General features: G+C 41.5%; 1 protein-coding gene across 1 annotated transcript in view; it reads right to left on the bottom strand.

The window, feature by feature from the left end:
- Positions 1–6,724: 6,724 nt before the first annotated feature.
- Positions 6,725–12,431, bottom strand: part of Gad2 (glutamate decarboxylase 2) — a 64,395-nt gene continuing 58,688 nt past the window's right edge. Inside the window, exons 14-16 of the mRNA XM_036187106.1 lie at positions 11,911–12,018; positions 11,509–11,598; positions 6,725–7,392 (exon numbers count right to left, since the gene is read on the bottom strand). Coding sequence (XP_036042999.1) covers positions 7,219–7,392; positions 11,509–11,598; positions 11,911–12,018 — 372 coding nt within the window. The 3' untranslated portion in view covers positions 6,725–7,218. The remainder of the gene's footprint in view (positions 7,393–11,508; positions 11,599–11,910; positions 12,019–12,431) is intronic.

Below are 12,431 nucleotides of genomic sequence, written 5' to 3'. Positions count from 1 at the left end.
GCTCCATTAACTTTGGATACTTTTGTCCGTCCTTTACCCAAAGGTGACATCTATCTTTGATGGTGAAGCATGTTTCTTGGGAGGAAGAAAATGATGGATCCTGTTTTCTGGTCCAGTGATAATCTGTATCTTTTGGTTAGGGAGTTGAGACCACTGATATTTACAGATATTATAGAAAGATATATGTTTATTCCTATCATTTGTTGATTTTCTAGTGTCCATTTTCTTGGTCTCTCTTTGTTTGGCCTCTGAGTTAACATTGTTTATTTTCTCCCTGTGGTCTCTTCTATATGCTATCCCTTCTCTTCAGTTTGAAATATTCCACCCAGTATCTTCTATAGATTTGGCTTGGTAATCATATATTCCTTTAGGCTGTGTTTATCTGGGAATGTTTTTCTTTCTATTTCAATTATGACTGATAGTTCTGCTGGATATAGTAATCTCTGTTGGTCCTTCACAACACGAAACACATCACTCCTGCTTTTCTGGCTTCATCAAATGTTATTCTAATAGAACCTTCTTTATATCAGACTCAATCCTTCTCTCTTGCAGCTTCAAACATTTCTTTGTTCTATAATATGGCATGGGGAATCTCTCCTCTGATCTTGTTTATTTGGTGTTTGGTATGCCTGTGTACTTGAATGGGCATCTCTTGAATGGGCATCTCTTTCTTTAGATTTGCGTAATTTTCCATGATTTTAGTGAAAACATTTTCTGTGTCTTTGACCAGGATTTATTCTCCTTGTTCTATGTCCATATTTGTAGGGTTTTTTTTTTCAGAGTGTCTCAAAGATCCTACATGTTCTGTTTGTGTGATTTTGATTTATTGTCTTATTAGACTGAGTGATCCAATTCCTCTATCTGTCTTTAAGCCCGGATAGTTCATCTTCCACTTCATCCTGTCCACTGGTGGAGTTTTTCATTGAGCTTTTTATCTCAAGCTTTATTCTGGTTTGTGCTTTCTTTAGTATTTCAATCTCTTTCTTGAAATTTATTTTCATACCCTGAACTGTCATCTTGTTTAATATGTTTTCATAATCTTCTTACTGGCCTTTTTTCATGTTCTCTTTGAGTTCCTTGAGCATATGTAGATGCTCTTCTAAATTCATTGTCTTCAATGTCCTTCCAGCTGCTTTCATTGGGGATCATTGCTATGAGATAAAAGATTCTGGAGCAGATGTATTGTCTTGGTTTTTTTTTTTTTTTTTTTTTTTTTTTTTTTTTTTTTTTTGTGTGTGTGTGTGTGTGTGTGTGTGTGTGTGTGTTTATTAGAGGACCTAGGCAGAGTTAAGTTGTTGGTCATATGATCTGGCCCACCTTTGTGGAGTGGGCATTTGGTTCGCTCCTTACTGTTACGCTGGTTTGACAAGTTTTGTATCAGCTAATGCCTGAAGTTCAGTCTTAGGGCCACTCAGTGCTGATTTTGTGAGTTGGGCAGCATTGGCATTTGTAGCTTAGCTAAGGAAAGTTGTGGCTTCTGGCCTCACCAGCAGATGCTCTAGAGACCAAGCAGGCTGTCCTTGCAATTCCTCAGAGACTGAGGTTAGAGTGCTGAAGAGTAGAGGTAGAGGGCTCCCAGTGGGCATTCAGGCACCCAGCACGGGTCCTCAGATGGTGGCACTGTGGTCTCAGAGAGAGGGAGGTTTGAGAGGTTCCCATGGAGGAAGCAAGGCAGCGGCACTGGTCCTCACTGGAGCAGCATTAGGATCCCAGTACTGGGAAGTGAACACCACTTATGGAGGGAGCAAGGGGCTCAGTGCAGGCCCTCAGATGGCGATGTTAGGTTTCAGAATTAAGGGGAGGAGAGGGATACCCAAGGGGATTGAATGTTTCCACACAGACATCCTGACGGCAGAGATAGTATGCAGGAGGTGTGAGGTATGGGGGCCTTTAATCCGACAGGCACTTGAGGGAAGTTCAAGTGGGCACAGAGCAGAAGAAATGTGTTGGAAGTGGGCGGTCTGAGACCTCTTATCTGTCTAGGCTGAATGGACACAGACCTAAATTTGTATGTTGAGCCATGTCTCAATGACCTTCTTCTGTAGCTAATTTTTCTCCTGTCCTGCCCAGCCCCATACTCTGCAGCTGCTTTAAAATAATCACTTAGAAGCTTATATTAATTAAAACTGCTCTGTCATTAGCTTGGACCTACCACTGACTAGCTCTTACATTTAAACTCAGCCCATTTCTGTTAATCTATATGTTGCCACGAGTTCCGTGGCTTTACCTGTGTGCCATTACATGCTGCTCCCTGGTTGGCAGACTGGTGTCTGATGACTCAGTCTTCCACTTCCCAGAATTCTCTTCTTTGTTTATCCTGCCTATACTTCCAGCCTGGCTACTGGCCAATCAGCATTTTATTTATCAACCAATCAGAGCAACACATTCACAGCATGCAGAACATCCCACAGCATTCTTCCTAGTACCCATTCCCTTAGTCCTCAATTATGGAAGCTCAGGGACATTAGTGGACTTAGTCAAGATTACACCAAACATCAGGGAAAGATGCTCACAATACGGATGGAGTGACAGCTCACTGAAGGGTACCACAGGACAGGATGGGGATTCTGTTAGGGTTCTATGTGTTTAGATAAGAATGAGTAGGAAGGATCTATAGGATAGGTAGGCAATCTACATGAGTAAGTAGAAGAGAATGTGAGGCATGATTTCCGGATTGGACTTGTTAGGTAGATGTCTGCTGAACACCACTGACCGAGAGTCAGCAGTGGAGGAGCACAGTGGAGTTTGAGTGTTTAAGGAGGTGACAAGAGGTGATTACAGAATTCACATAAAATTAACAGTGGTTAATCAAGATTTGTTGACTGCTTATAGAATGCTGTATTAGTCACTTTTCCCTGACAAAGTGTTTGACAAATGCAGTTTAAGGAAGGGAGCCTGTGGCTGCAAGGGACACAGTCCTGGTGCAGGGAGAGAACAGCAGGGGTTCTGAGAGAAGTGGCTGGCCACGCTGCATCTGTAGTCAGGACTGAGGGAGAGACGAATATTAGTGCTCAGCTCTCTCTTTCCTTTATGGTTTTCATTCAGTCCAGGGCCCCTGCCCATGGCATGATATCACCCATATTTGGGGCGGGGGGTCCTTCATCTTCAGCTAAGCGTCTATGATAATACCCTCACAGGCACACCTCAAGGTGAATCCAGTCAAGCTGATGATGACAGTGCAAATACCAAGGGCCATCCTCAGTGCTGTATATACATCAATTTAATCAACACACAACTTTATGAAGAAAATAACTGCTGTAAACCTGGGGAAAAATCAAAAGGGGGCTTGGTGATATTCTTGGGGTATCCCAGAGGGTCAGTGATGAAGTTCTAACTTGATCCCAGATAATCCTACTGCAGAACCTTCATCTCCCGAGACACTTTCCCTCATATCAAAACAGAGTGGGAAACTCTTCCTGGGCACAGGGAATAATGGCAGGACTTTGTGTCCCCTCTATTGAGAGTCCTTATCTTTCACGCATCCATCAGAACATCATTTGGTGTTGGGAGAAGGCAGTGTACAGAAATAAGATGAAGTAAGATTTGAGTTCTAAAACAGTAAAGGTTGAAGGCTACATGGGATTTTGTTATTTTGTTTTTCTCATTTTTTTTCTACTTATGTGAAATTTTTCACAATAAAATGTGTTTTGTTGATTATTTCTGTTTGAAGGAGAAATCAGAGTTTGTGCAATAGTAACCTCCAGATGTGGCAGGAGAGGGTGATAGCAGAAATAAGACCCAAAGACAAGAAAGTCATTAAAAATTATTTCCACCCCATGGCAGACAGCAAACTGATCACACACAGCCTGGATATGTCCACATTTACACATTTATTTGGGTTTAGAGAGAAAACACAGGTGAAGTACTTTGATCATACACAAGTTTATATTTGGTAGGAAGAAGAGGTTGCCACATGTCTGTATATTTTATTTTTATTTTTATTCTGTCTTTAGTAATGGGGGGTGCTGGGGAAATGTTGACATTATTCAGAAACACCATTTGGTAACAAGATCTTGGCACACGAAACTAATTAATACACAGTGTTTGCATTTAGCACTTGGAAACAGAAAAGCACGTGCAAGATGATACCTGGTTTGATGGTCTTTGATTCTTTTTGCCTGCTACTATATTTACACCTGTGTTTCCTTTGTCCATGTTCTGAGGAGCAGCACCTACTCCAAGTCCCCACAGAGTCAGTACCTGCAGCATCAGCAGCTTGTGACACTCCATAATCGGTTTCTCTAGCCTCGGAGATGAAACAGTGTTCACTTTGCATTTTGTATGCGATCACACAATTCTCAAAGAGATTTTCTAGGGTGGGGCTTAGCTGAGGTTATGTTCTCTATAAGAGCTGATGCAGAGGGCACACAGCTTGGGACAGGGTGAGAGGGTGAGGGAGCAGAGAGGTGAGGACAGGAACCAATGCAAGCGTAGTTCTCATAGTCTCAAAGTTCAACGTTCAATATAGCTACCACATACAAGAGGACACACTGATAATTGTGCAAGCTTTTACGGCAACACATGTTGATTTGCAACACCACGCAATTCAATATAAAGTGCACAACCCCAATCTGAGGTGACAAGACAGTACTTACAATGCACTAAAGGCAACACACACACACACACACACACACACACACACAATGATTTTTTTCTCAAATCCTGTGACAGTACATGAACTCTATACCATTTAGAGATCTCAGATAAACACACACTGCAGTTTTTTTTCAAGTATTTAAATAATAAATGAAATATTGCTGTGTAAATAAAAATGGCCATATCAATTCTGATTAAAGCTGAAACCAATACTTTTAAATGAAAAAAAAAAAAAAGGTCACAGATAGACCTTTGGCACTGGGAATTTGGACCAATGTTCAATACAATCTCCCTCCATTATTCTTTCTTCCCATCTTCCCTCCCTCTCTCTCAAGTGGATGGCAGACCTAATTAAAGTATTTGACCTATGAAGCTTGCATTTGCCTCCTTCTCTAGGATACAGTGGGAAGAGATTTCCACATCTGAGCAAGGCTCCTAGAAAATTTGAGGGAGAATCCATAGAAGAAGGGGATAGGAAATTTAATTCCAGCAAAATGCTTTTTACTGGAATCTCATACATGGACACAAGCTCTTTTTCAAGCATGCTGTCTCATCAAACTAGAAGCTAGCTTGTGCTACCAAGCCTGTCTCCCAAGGGCTAAGCTTTCTGTCTCTCAGGACACTAGGCCCTACTGCCTTCTCTAAGCAGGACAGTGGGTTTGATAAATGAGTATCTCTTCCTGTGAAATTAGATCTTTGGGCCTGCGGCTCAAGATGGCAGCTGCTGGTTTTCTCTCTGCAGCCAGTTTCTAGACAGGAAAGGCATGCTTGCCCACTAGAGAGTACCTAAAATGGGAGGCTATTCTTTCATGGAACTCCACGTCACAGGGAGTTTTCTTTTCAGTGCTCTGGGGAATCCATTGGTTTTCTAGACAGCAAGGGCCTAAAGCCACATTCATACCAAGGCCCAATTATGTTTGCACACAGCCTGATCAAAATAAGGTCTGGGTCAAAGTCATGAAGATTTGTGATAGTTAAGGACATGGCCTTCTTTCTCTGTTCCTGGAGTCTTTCTGAGTTTTGAAATGCTCATCGATATTGAGTGTGAGAATGGGTCTGGGCCTGGACCTGCCATTTGCATGTAAAAGGCTGAGTTCTGCTAGCACACGGGTCTGTTGTGACTCTAAAGTTATCATGGGAGCTGTGAGTAGCTCTCCATATAGTTGACAGGGAAAGGAACTTACTTTTAAAATACTATTTTGAGTTTTCGTGATTTCTGCATATTCTGATCACTGTGGATCTCGATGGGAGGCAGATAAAAGATCTTAGGCTATCTTGAAAGGCATGAACAAGAAACTAATTTCAGGAAAGGAAAATGGCCATATGGGATATTAATTCATTACTGAGGATCTGGAGGTAGGGAGTCTAGCAGGGGAGACTAGAGTATAGGATAAAGAAGGAATTTGAATAAGAGAGTATACATGATGCAGATGACCCTTCCCTCAGGAAGCAGCAGAATGGCATTTGGGACAAAGCCTTTATTGTCACACAGAGGTCTCCTATGGCTGGGTTTAATATTCTGAGTTCATTACTCAGGAATGTGTGCTACACCCCTCCTTGCTAGGGCTGATTAGGTTTTATTTTTAGTTTTTTTCTAATTAATCCAAATGATCTAATAAAAGAATATGGTTTGAAAGGACACTTCAAGAACTAATATCAACCTTCTGTTCTAAGCAGGCTACACGGGAAAGCAGAACAGATATACTTGCCCAGATCGGGACCAAGCAGGGCGTATAAAGTGGGTCTTCCAGGGTCAACTCATGTAAAGTCTAAACAGGAAGAGAGTTTTAATTGTTGACCTGATCAATTGTTTTTAGAAGCTTCCTTTTTGTGTGTGTTTGTTTTGAAATACTATCTTTAGGGATGTGACAAGCCATAATATATTCTAAAGTAAGTTATCACACTTATAAAGAATTTTATGGGTTTCTATGTTAAAATTACCTTGATAAAGTGTTTTATTGTGCCTCCATGAAAAGAAAGAGAGAGAAAAAAAATAAAGAAATAAATCTGGCTTAGGTTTCATATCTGCCCCTGCAGTTTGTATAACACATATAAAATAAAATCTATATGTTACAAAATAGGATTTCTTTTAATATATATATTTTCTTTTTGTAAAATTATATGTATTTAAATACATTTGAAATGTTGCTCTAGGTAAATTAGAAATTTTTTTCTAATACTATGAAAAAGGCAAGAGTTTTTATTGTCAGTGTACATTTTCTATTTACTTTGTCCTTTTCACGGCACCCCAGAGAACCTTTTATGATTCAAGGGTGATTTGGCACTATTCAGTACTACTGCTCTGAACTGAAAATAAAGGTGGATTGGCATACTACATTAAAAGGGAAGTATTTATAACAACTTTATGCTTTCTCTTACTGATTAGAACATAGCCTCTTGTCACTAATTATTACAGAAATATTCTAAACTTAAGAAAGGACTTTTAAAAGGAGTGATGTTTCTTTCGTTTGTTTGTTTGTTTTGATTTTTTAAACTGTACTCTACTGTGACACCACAATATAGAAATAGTTTTACTTTGGAACAACTACAAATACATTTACACAGTTTGTGACTACTTAACTGTCTACCTAGAGAATTCAAACAGTTTGATGAGTGAGGTGATTACAAATCTTGTCCCAGGCGTTCGATTTCTTCAATGAGGAAGTCAATGTCTTGGTGAGTTGCTGCAGGGTTTGAGATGACCATGCGGAAGAAGTTGACCTTGTCTCCCAGGGGTTGGTAGCTGACCATTGTGGTCCCGTACTCCATCATTCTGGCTTTAATCACCGGCGCCACCTGTAGGAGAGACCATATCAGTGCAATGGTTTTCTTTCCGGGCCCTCCCTTAGATTAGGAACCCCACAGCAAGCGATGATTTTGGATTTAACTAAACAGGAACACAGTTTCTATGAGATCAGAAAATTAAAAAAAAAAAAAAAGCTCAAAACATTAAAAACCTTAAATATAATAAGAGTAACGCACAGTAGGCTAGCGGGCACTCGCCACCTTGATTGCTGAGTTAGTGTTTGGAGGAATGGGAAGAATCTGGTCCTGACTCAGGGCTAAATGGTTTAACAGAACTAGACTGGAGACAGTTTCACCCCAGAAAATATGAAGCCACTGTAAAGAACGCATTATTCATAGACTTGCTATGAGGGATAAGCCTTCGTGTCAAGTGATGGACAAAAGTAGCAGACCTTTGAGAGGCTGGAGAGATGGCTCAGTGGGGCGAGCGCACTTGCTGCGACACCCGAGGACCTGTGTTCCCCTAGCTCCCATGTAACAGACCGGGAGTGGTGGCACATGCCTGTAACACTGATGCTGTTGTGGTGCTGGAGTTCACTGGCCAGCGAGCCTAGCTGAAATGGTAAGCTTCCATTTCAACAAGAGACCATGTATCAAGAGAACAAGGCTGAGAGCAAGAGAGGAAGACAAAATACCCTCCTCTGGCCTCCCCAGGAGGGCACCCCCTCCACTCCTCCTCCTCCTCCTCCTCCTCCTCCTCCTCCTCCTCCTCCTCCTCCTCCCCCCCACGGAAAATAAGTAAAGATATCATACTTCTGACAACTTTCCTGTGATCCTAAACTTTTCTAGTTTCCTTAATTCTCTTTTTAAATTGCTTCCATTTATAAGTATTTTTTTGGGGAAAAAGCCTTTAATGATATGAAGAATTCTCTGGGAGTAAAAAGCTGAATCCACAAGACTTCCTATACAGAAGACTATTTCAGACAAGATCACAGTATTTATGTTAGACTGCTCATTGCAGCTTCATGGGTTCTCTTTACTGTTTCAAATTGAGTTCATGCTCCCTAGCTCAGCACAAAGACCTTTTGTCATCAGCTCCAAGGATTCATCTCACCAAAATGAATCTACAGCTCTGACAAGAGCAATTTATTAAATATCCCTTGGACCATTTACATTGTCATCATTTCATGCCCATCATCAGTCTTACTGTGGCACACTCTCCCAGGCCACATCCTTCGCAGTACTCTGCAGGACTTCCCCACAGTGCTACAAGTGCTGCAAACCCCTTCCCGCCCATCTTCATCTTTCTCCTTCTAAGTTGTAACTACATGGTCCTCACCCGTCGAGCCTAACAATATCCTAATTTCTTAATTGCCCTTTCACTGATGAACACATACATTTTCTCCTTCTACCTCATCCGTAAGCTGCTGGAAGCTAGGCACAGTATCTTTTCATTCCTTTGTTCCCTAGCACAGCACAGGGAAGTGTAGAGGGCTTTCTGAATTCTAACGGATAGGGCAGTAGCATGGGAGGAACAGCTCTCTAAGAGAAGACACACATTCCAGCTCCATCTACTCAGATGTGTGATCTGTCCACATGCATTTGCCACTGGAGTTTGTAAACATAGTATCTGATCTTTGATGTTCATAACAAAGATACAGCCAGAAATGCGAAGTCAGACATGATTTCAACTTATGTGGTATGTACATGGTCAGAAATTTAGTTGAAAATGGGGACCGTCCCTTACGTCACCAGCAGGCCTCTTTGTAATTAAAATATATACTTGTTTCCTCCGAATGGGGATTGTATTCACGAAATAACATACAGTTATCATGGAAATGTATTTTAACTATATGTTATAAAGCTTTAATGTTTTAAATCTTAAAAACACATGAATGAAATGGGGAAATAGAATAGTCATCAAAGAGACACTCTGTAATGTTAAAACCTTACCAAAAAACATCTCAATTACAGACCTTTACAAAGTCACCTCAAGTATGAGGCCAAATTGCTTCTTTATCAATTTGCTACTAAATCCATTTGTTGGCTTTTTGAAAATCATCAATTAGTGGAGGACTATAAACGCTGATAAAAGAGATACAGATAATAATCAAGAATTGCTGGGCTTGGTGGAACACACACACACACACACACACACACACACACACACAGACACACACACACACACCTTTAATCCCAGCATGTGAGTTCTAGGCCAGCCAGGGCTACCCAGTGAGCCTGTCTGGAAACAACAGCAACACAACAAAAGAATAATTAGAAAAAGGCTAGAGCGTAGCTCAGAGGTGGGACAGTTGTCAGGCTGCATGAACTTCCATCCCTGGAATAGCAACAGCAAAAAAGCTGATGATGAAGATGATAAAGAGGAACCAGAGCAGGAGAGGTGGGGCAGAGAGCAGCCTGTCTAGGCAGCCGGAAATGCACCTACCAGATCCTCATCTTGACATCCTCACAATGGGGTGAATGCTTGTATTAGTAATACCACTTCTGTTATCTAGATCTCTGTTCCCTGCCAGTAAGCCTTGGGAAAGGCTCATTTACCACTAAGTTTGGTCAATGTTCCCTTCCTTATATAAGAAAGTATGTGAAAAGTACCTACTGTAGAGTGAACATTGTGTGGCCTCAAACTTCTATGCTGTGATCCTAATCTCCAATTAGGAGATGGGGTTCTTGGGAGGCTTTGTCTTATTTATTAGTAATTAGTTATTAATGAGCAATTAATTAGTTATTGATAATTTTAATAATAATGATAATGAAAATAATAGATCTTTTTCTTTCTTACTGCCAGAAGAAGGAATAGTGAAAACAGGCTATTGATAGACCAGGAAGTGGAACCTTAGCAGATATGGAATTGTTTGGCTTCTTGATCTCAGATTTCCCAGCCCCCAGAACTGTGGGAAATCAATTCCTGTTGCCCATGAGTCACCTACCTACCTGTATAGTTCATTATATTGCAAATGCCAAATCTCAGTACTTTAGCTCAACAATTGACTTTCAGGTGTGTTTTTGGCTTTGTCTCGTCTAGAATTTAACTTTGCTCTCTCTCCAGCATGCAGGTACACACAATGGAATATGCACACACATGTATATTAGCATACACGTGTGAACATGTACCATCATAATATACAACACACACTGACAAATTAAAAAGAAAAAAAGAGTCTACCACAAGTGAGTTTCATTCTGCTGAGGAATGTGGTGCTGGATTTCTAAAGGGCAGATGTTAATATCTAAAAACTTTCCTGAGGGTTCTTCATCTACAGGAATCTTACTCTTCCCTTTACATCGAGGGAATGAATTGTTCTAGAAGGTCAGTAAGAGAAGGTGAGATTCTTAGCAGTGGGGAGTACATGTTTGCCTAACCTGGCTGTGCCTCCAGCATCCTCTAGTCACTGAGAAAAATGCCTAGAGCAGCTAACCTTCTGAAGTTCAAGTATATATGATCACCCCTACTTTCCCATTCCTACAGCACTGTGACGCTGTACACCAAAAAACATACTTCACCCATGGGTAGATGTTGGGAGCAGGTAGAGATCAAAGGTAAAAACAGTACTTCCTGACCAAAGGAGACTTTGAAGCTCCTGGAATCAGACTTACATTTTCTCCCTGTCCTTCAATAAAATGGGACAGCAACACTGCTTGGCCACATCAACTCACACCTGATGCTATGTGACTTTAAGTGACCTAAAACCTGATAAATGTTGAGCCTGGGGCAACAATGCTCACAGTAAGTGGTAGCTGTTAATATTATTGCTCCTTCCCCTGGGTAGCCTTGACCTTGGTATCTCAAGAGGGCCTGCAGCAGCCTTTTTTTTTTTTAAACCATTTTTGATACTTGAAGTCTCTTTTGTACTTGTAACCGAGTATCTGTTTCCTTTCAAACACCCCAAACCTTCAAGGACTGTTTGTTCTTGATGCTTTCTGAATGTCAGTGGAGATTATCACCCAATTAAGTATTTTAAGACATCATAAACTCTCTCTCTAGAAGCAAGCAAATGGAATTGTGAAAAGTCAGGAAATACAGACTGCACACCCCGGCTCTGTGGGAGCCCACAGAGGGGATGGGTCCAGGTACCAGCTGGTATTCCCCATAAAGATGTTGCATGTGATAAAGAAGACACACATAGTGAAGGACACCTCAGCATCTACCTTGGAGAGGCGGCTCATTCTCTCTTCATTGTCTTCCAGGACACGCAGACTGGGAGGCACAAACCAGAAACACACATTTGTGTGCTGAGGCTGCAAAGAAGAAAGTAGGGTTCAGACTCGGTTCAGAATTCCAAGGATGGTTCAAATGTGCCTATTCTTCAGGTTCCGAAGATAATTCCTGCATTTAACTGAGTGGTTGCCTTTGGAGTGTCTCACTTTTCACTCTATAGAATTATTTGTGAGTCTGATCTTTATTCCAGCTCAAAGGAGCCATCCCACCATCTCTTGCTTCCCCTTGTAATGGTCCCACAGAGCTAGACAGCACATTACTGACATCAGAAAACACCAGGGGTAAAGAGGATCCAAGACATGTGTGGGGACTGTTAAACTGGGGGTACATACCTTCCCGTCAAACACCATTTCATAGCCTTCCCGGTTTTTTATGATATTGTATAAGTACTCGGCCAGCTCCAAACACTTATCAATATGTGCTTCAAACCCAGTAGTCCCCTATGAAAGAGAAGAAGGAAAGACTTTAGGCAGAGCAGGCATGTGGGTAGCTCTCAGCTGGAAGTGGGGGAAGGACATGAGTCCTCTGGAGACTGCTGGCCATCCTGCCCTTTCCAGTTCTGCCAAGCTGAGATGAGTCTGTTCCTGGAGGCGCCTCTGCTGACTGCTCCCTTTTAATCTCCCTCCAGGTGCATTTGTTCCTTTTCATTACTAGGGCCCACAGCTGACTCCTTTTGTTCCCAGGGCTTAATTCCCCAGGCAATTATTTTGATTACTCAAGGGGAAAATTTGCCTCTGCAGCTCATAGATGCAATCATGGAAGTCATTAATAACAGAAGGGCTGGGCTAGTCTTTCCCTGTAGACAAGACGCTTTTGTCAGGGGCCCCCCCACATGCCTCCTTGGCCCCCACTA

This window comes from Onychomys torridus, chromosome 5 (genome assembly GCF_903995425.1).
Source record: "Onychomys torridus chromosome 5, mOncTor1.1, whole genome shotgun sequence".
In the NCBI taxonomy this organism is placed as follows: Eukaryota; Metazoa; Chordata; class Mammalia; order Rodentia; family Cricetidae; genus Onychomys; species Onychomys torridus.
The sequence above is the reverse complement of the archived record's forward strand: the minus strand, read 5'-3'. Positions and strand labels throughout refer to the sequence as shown.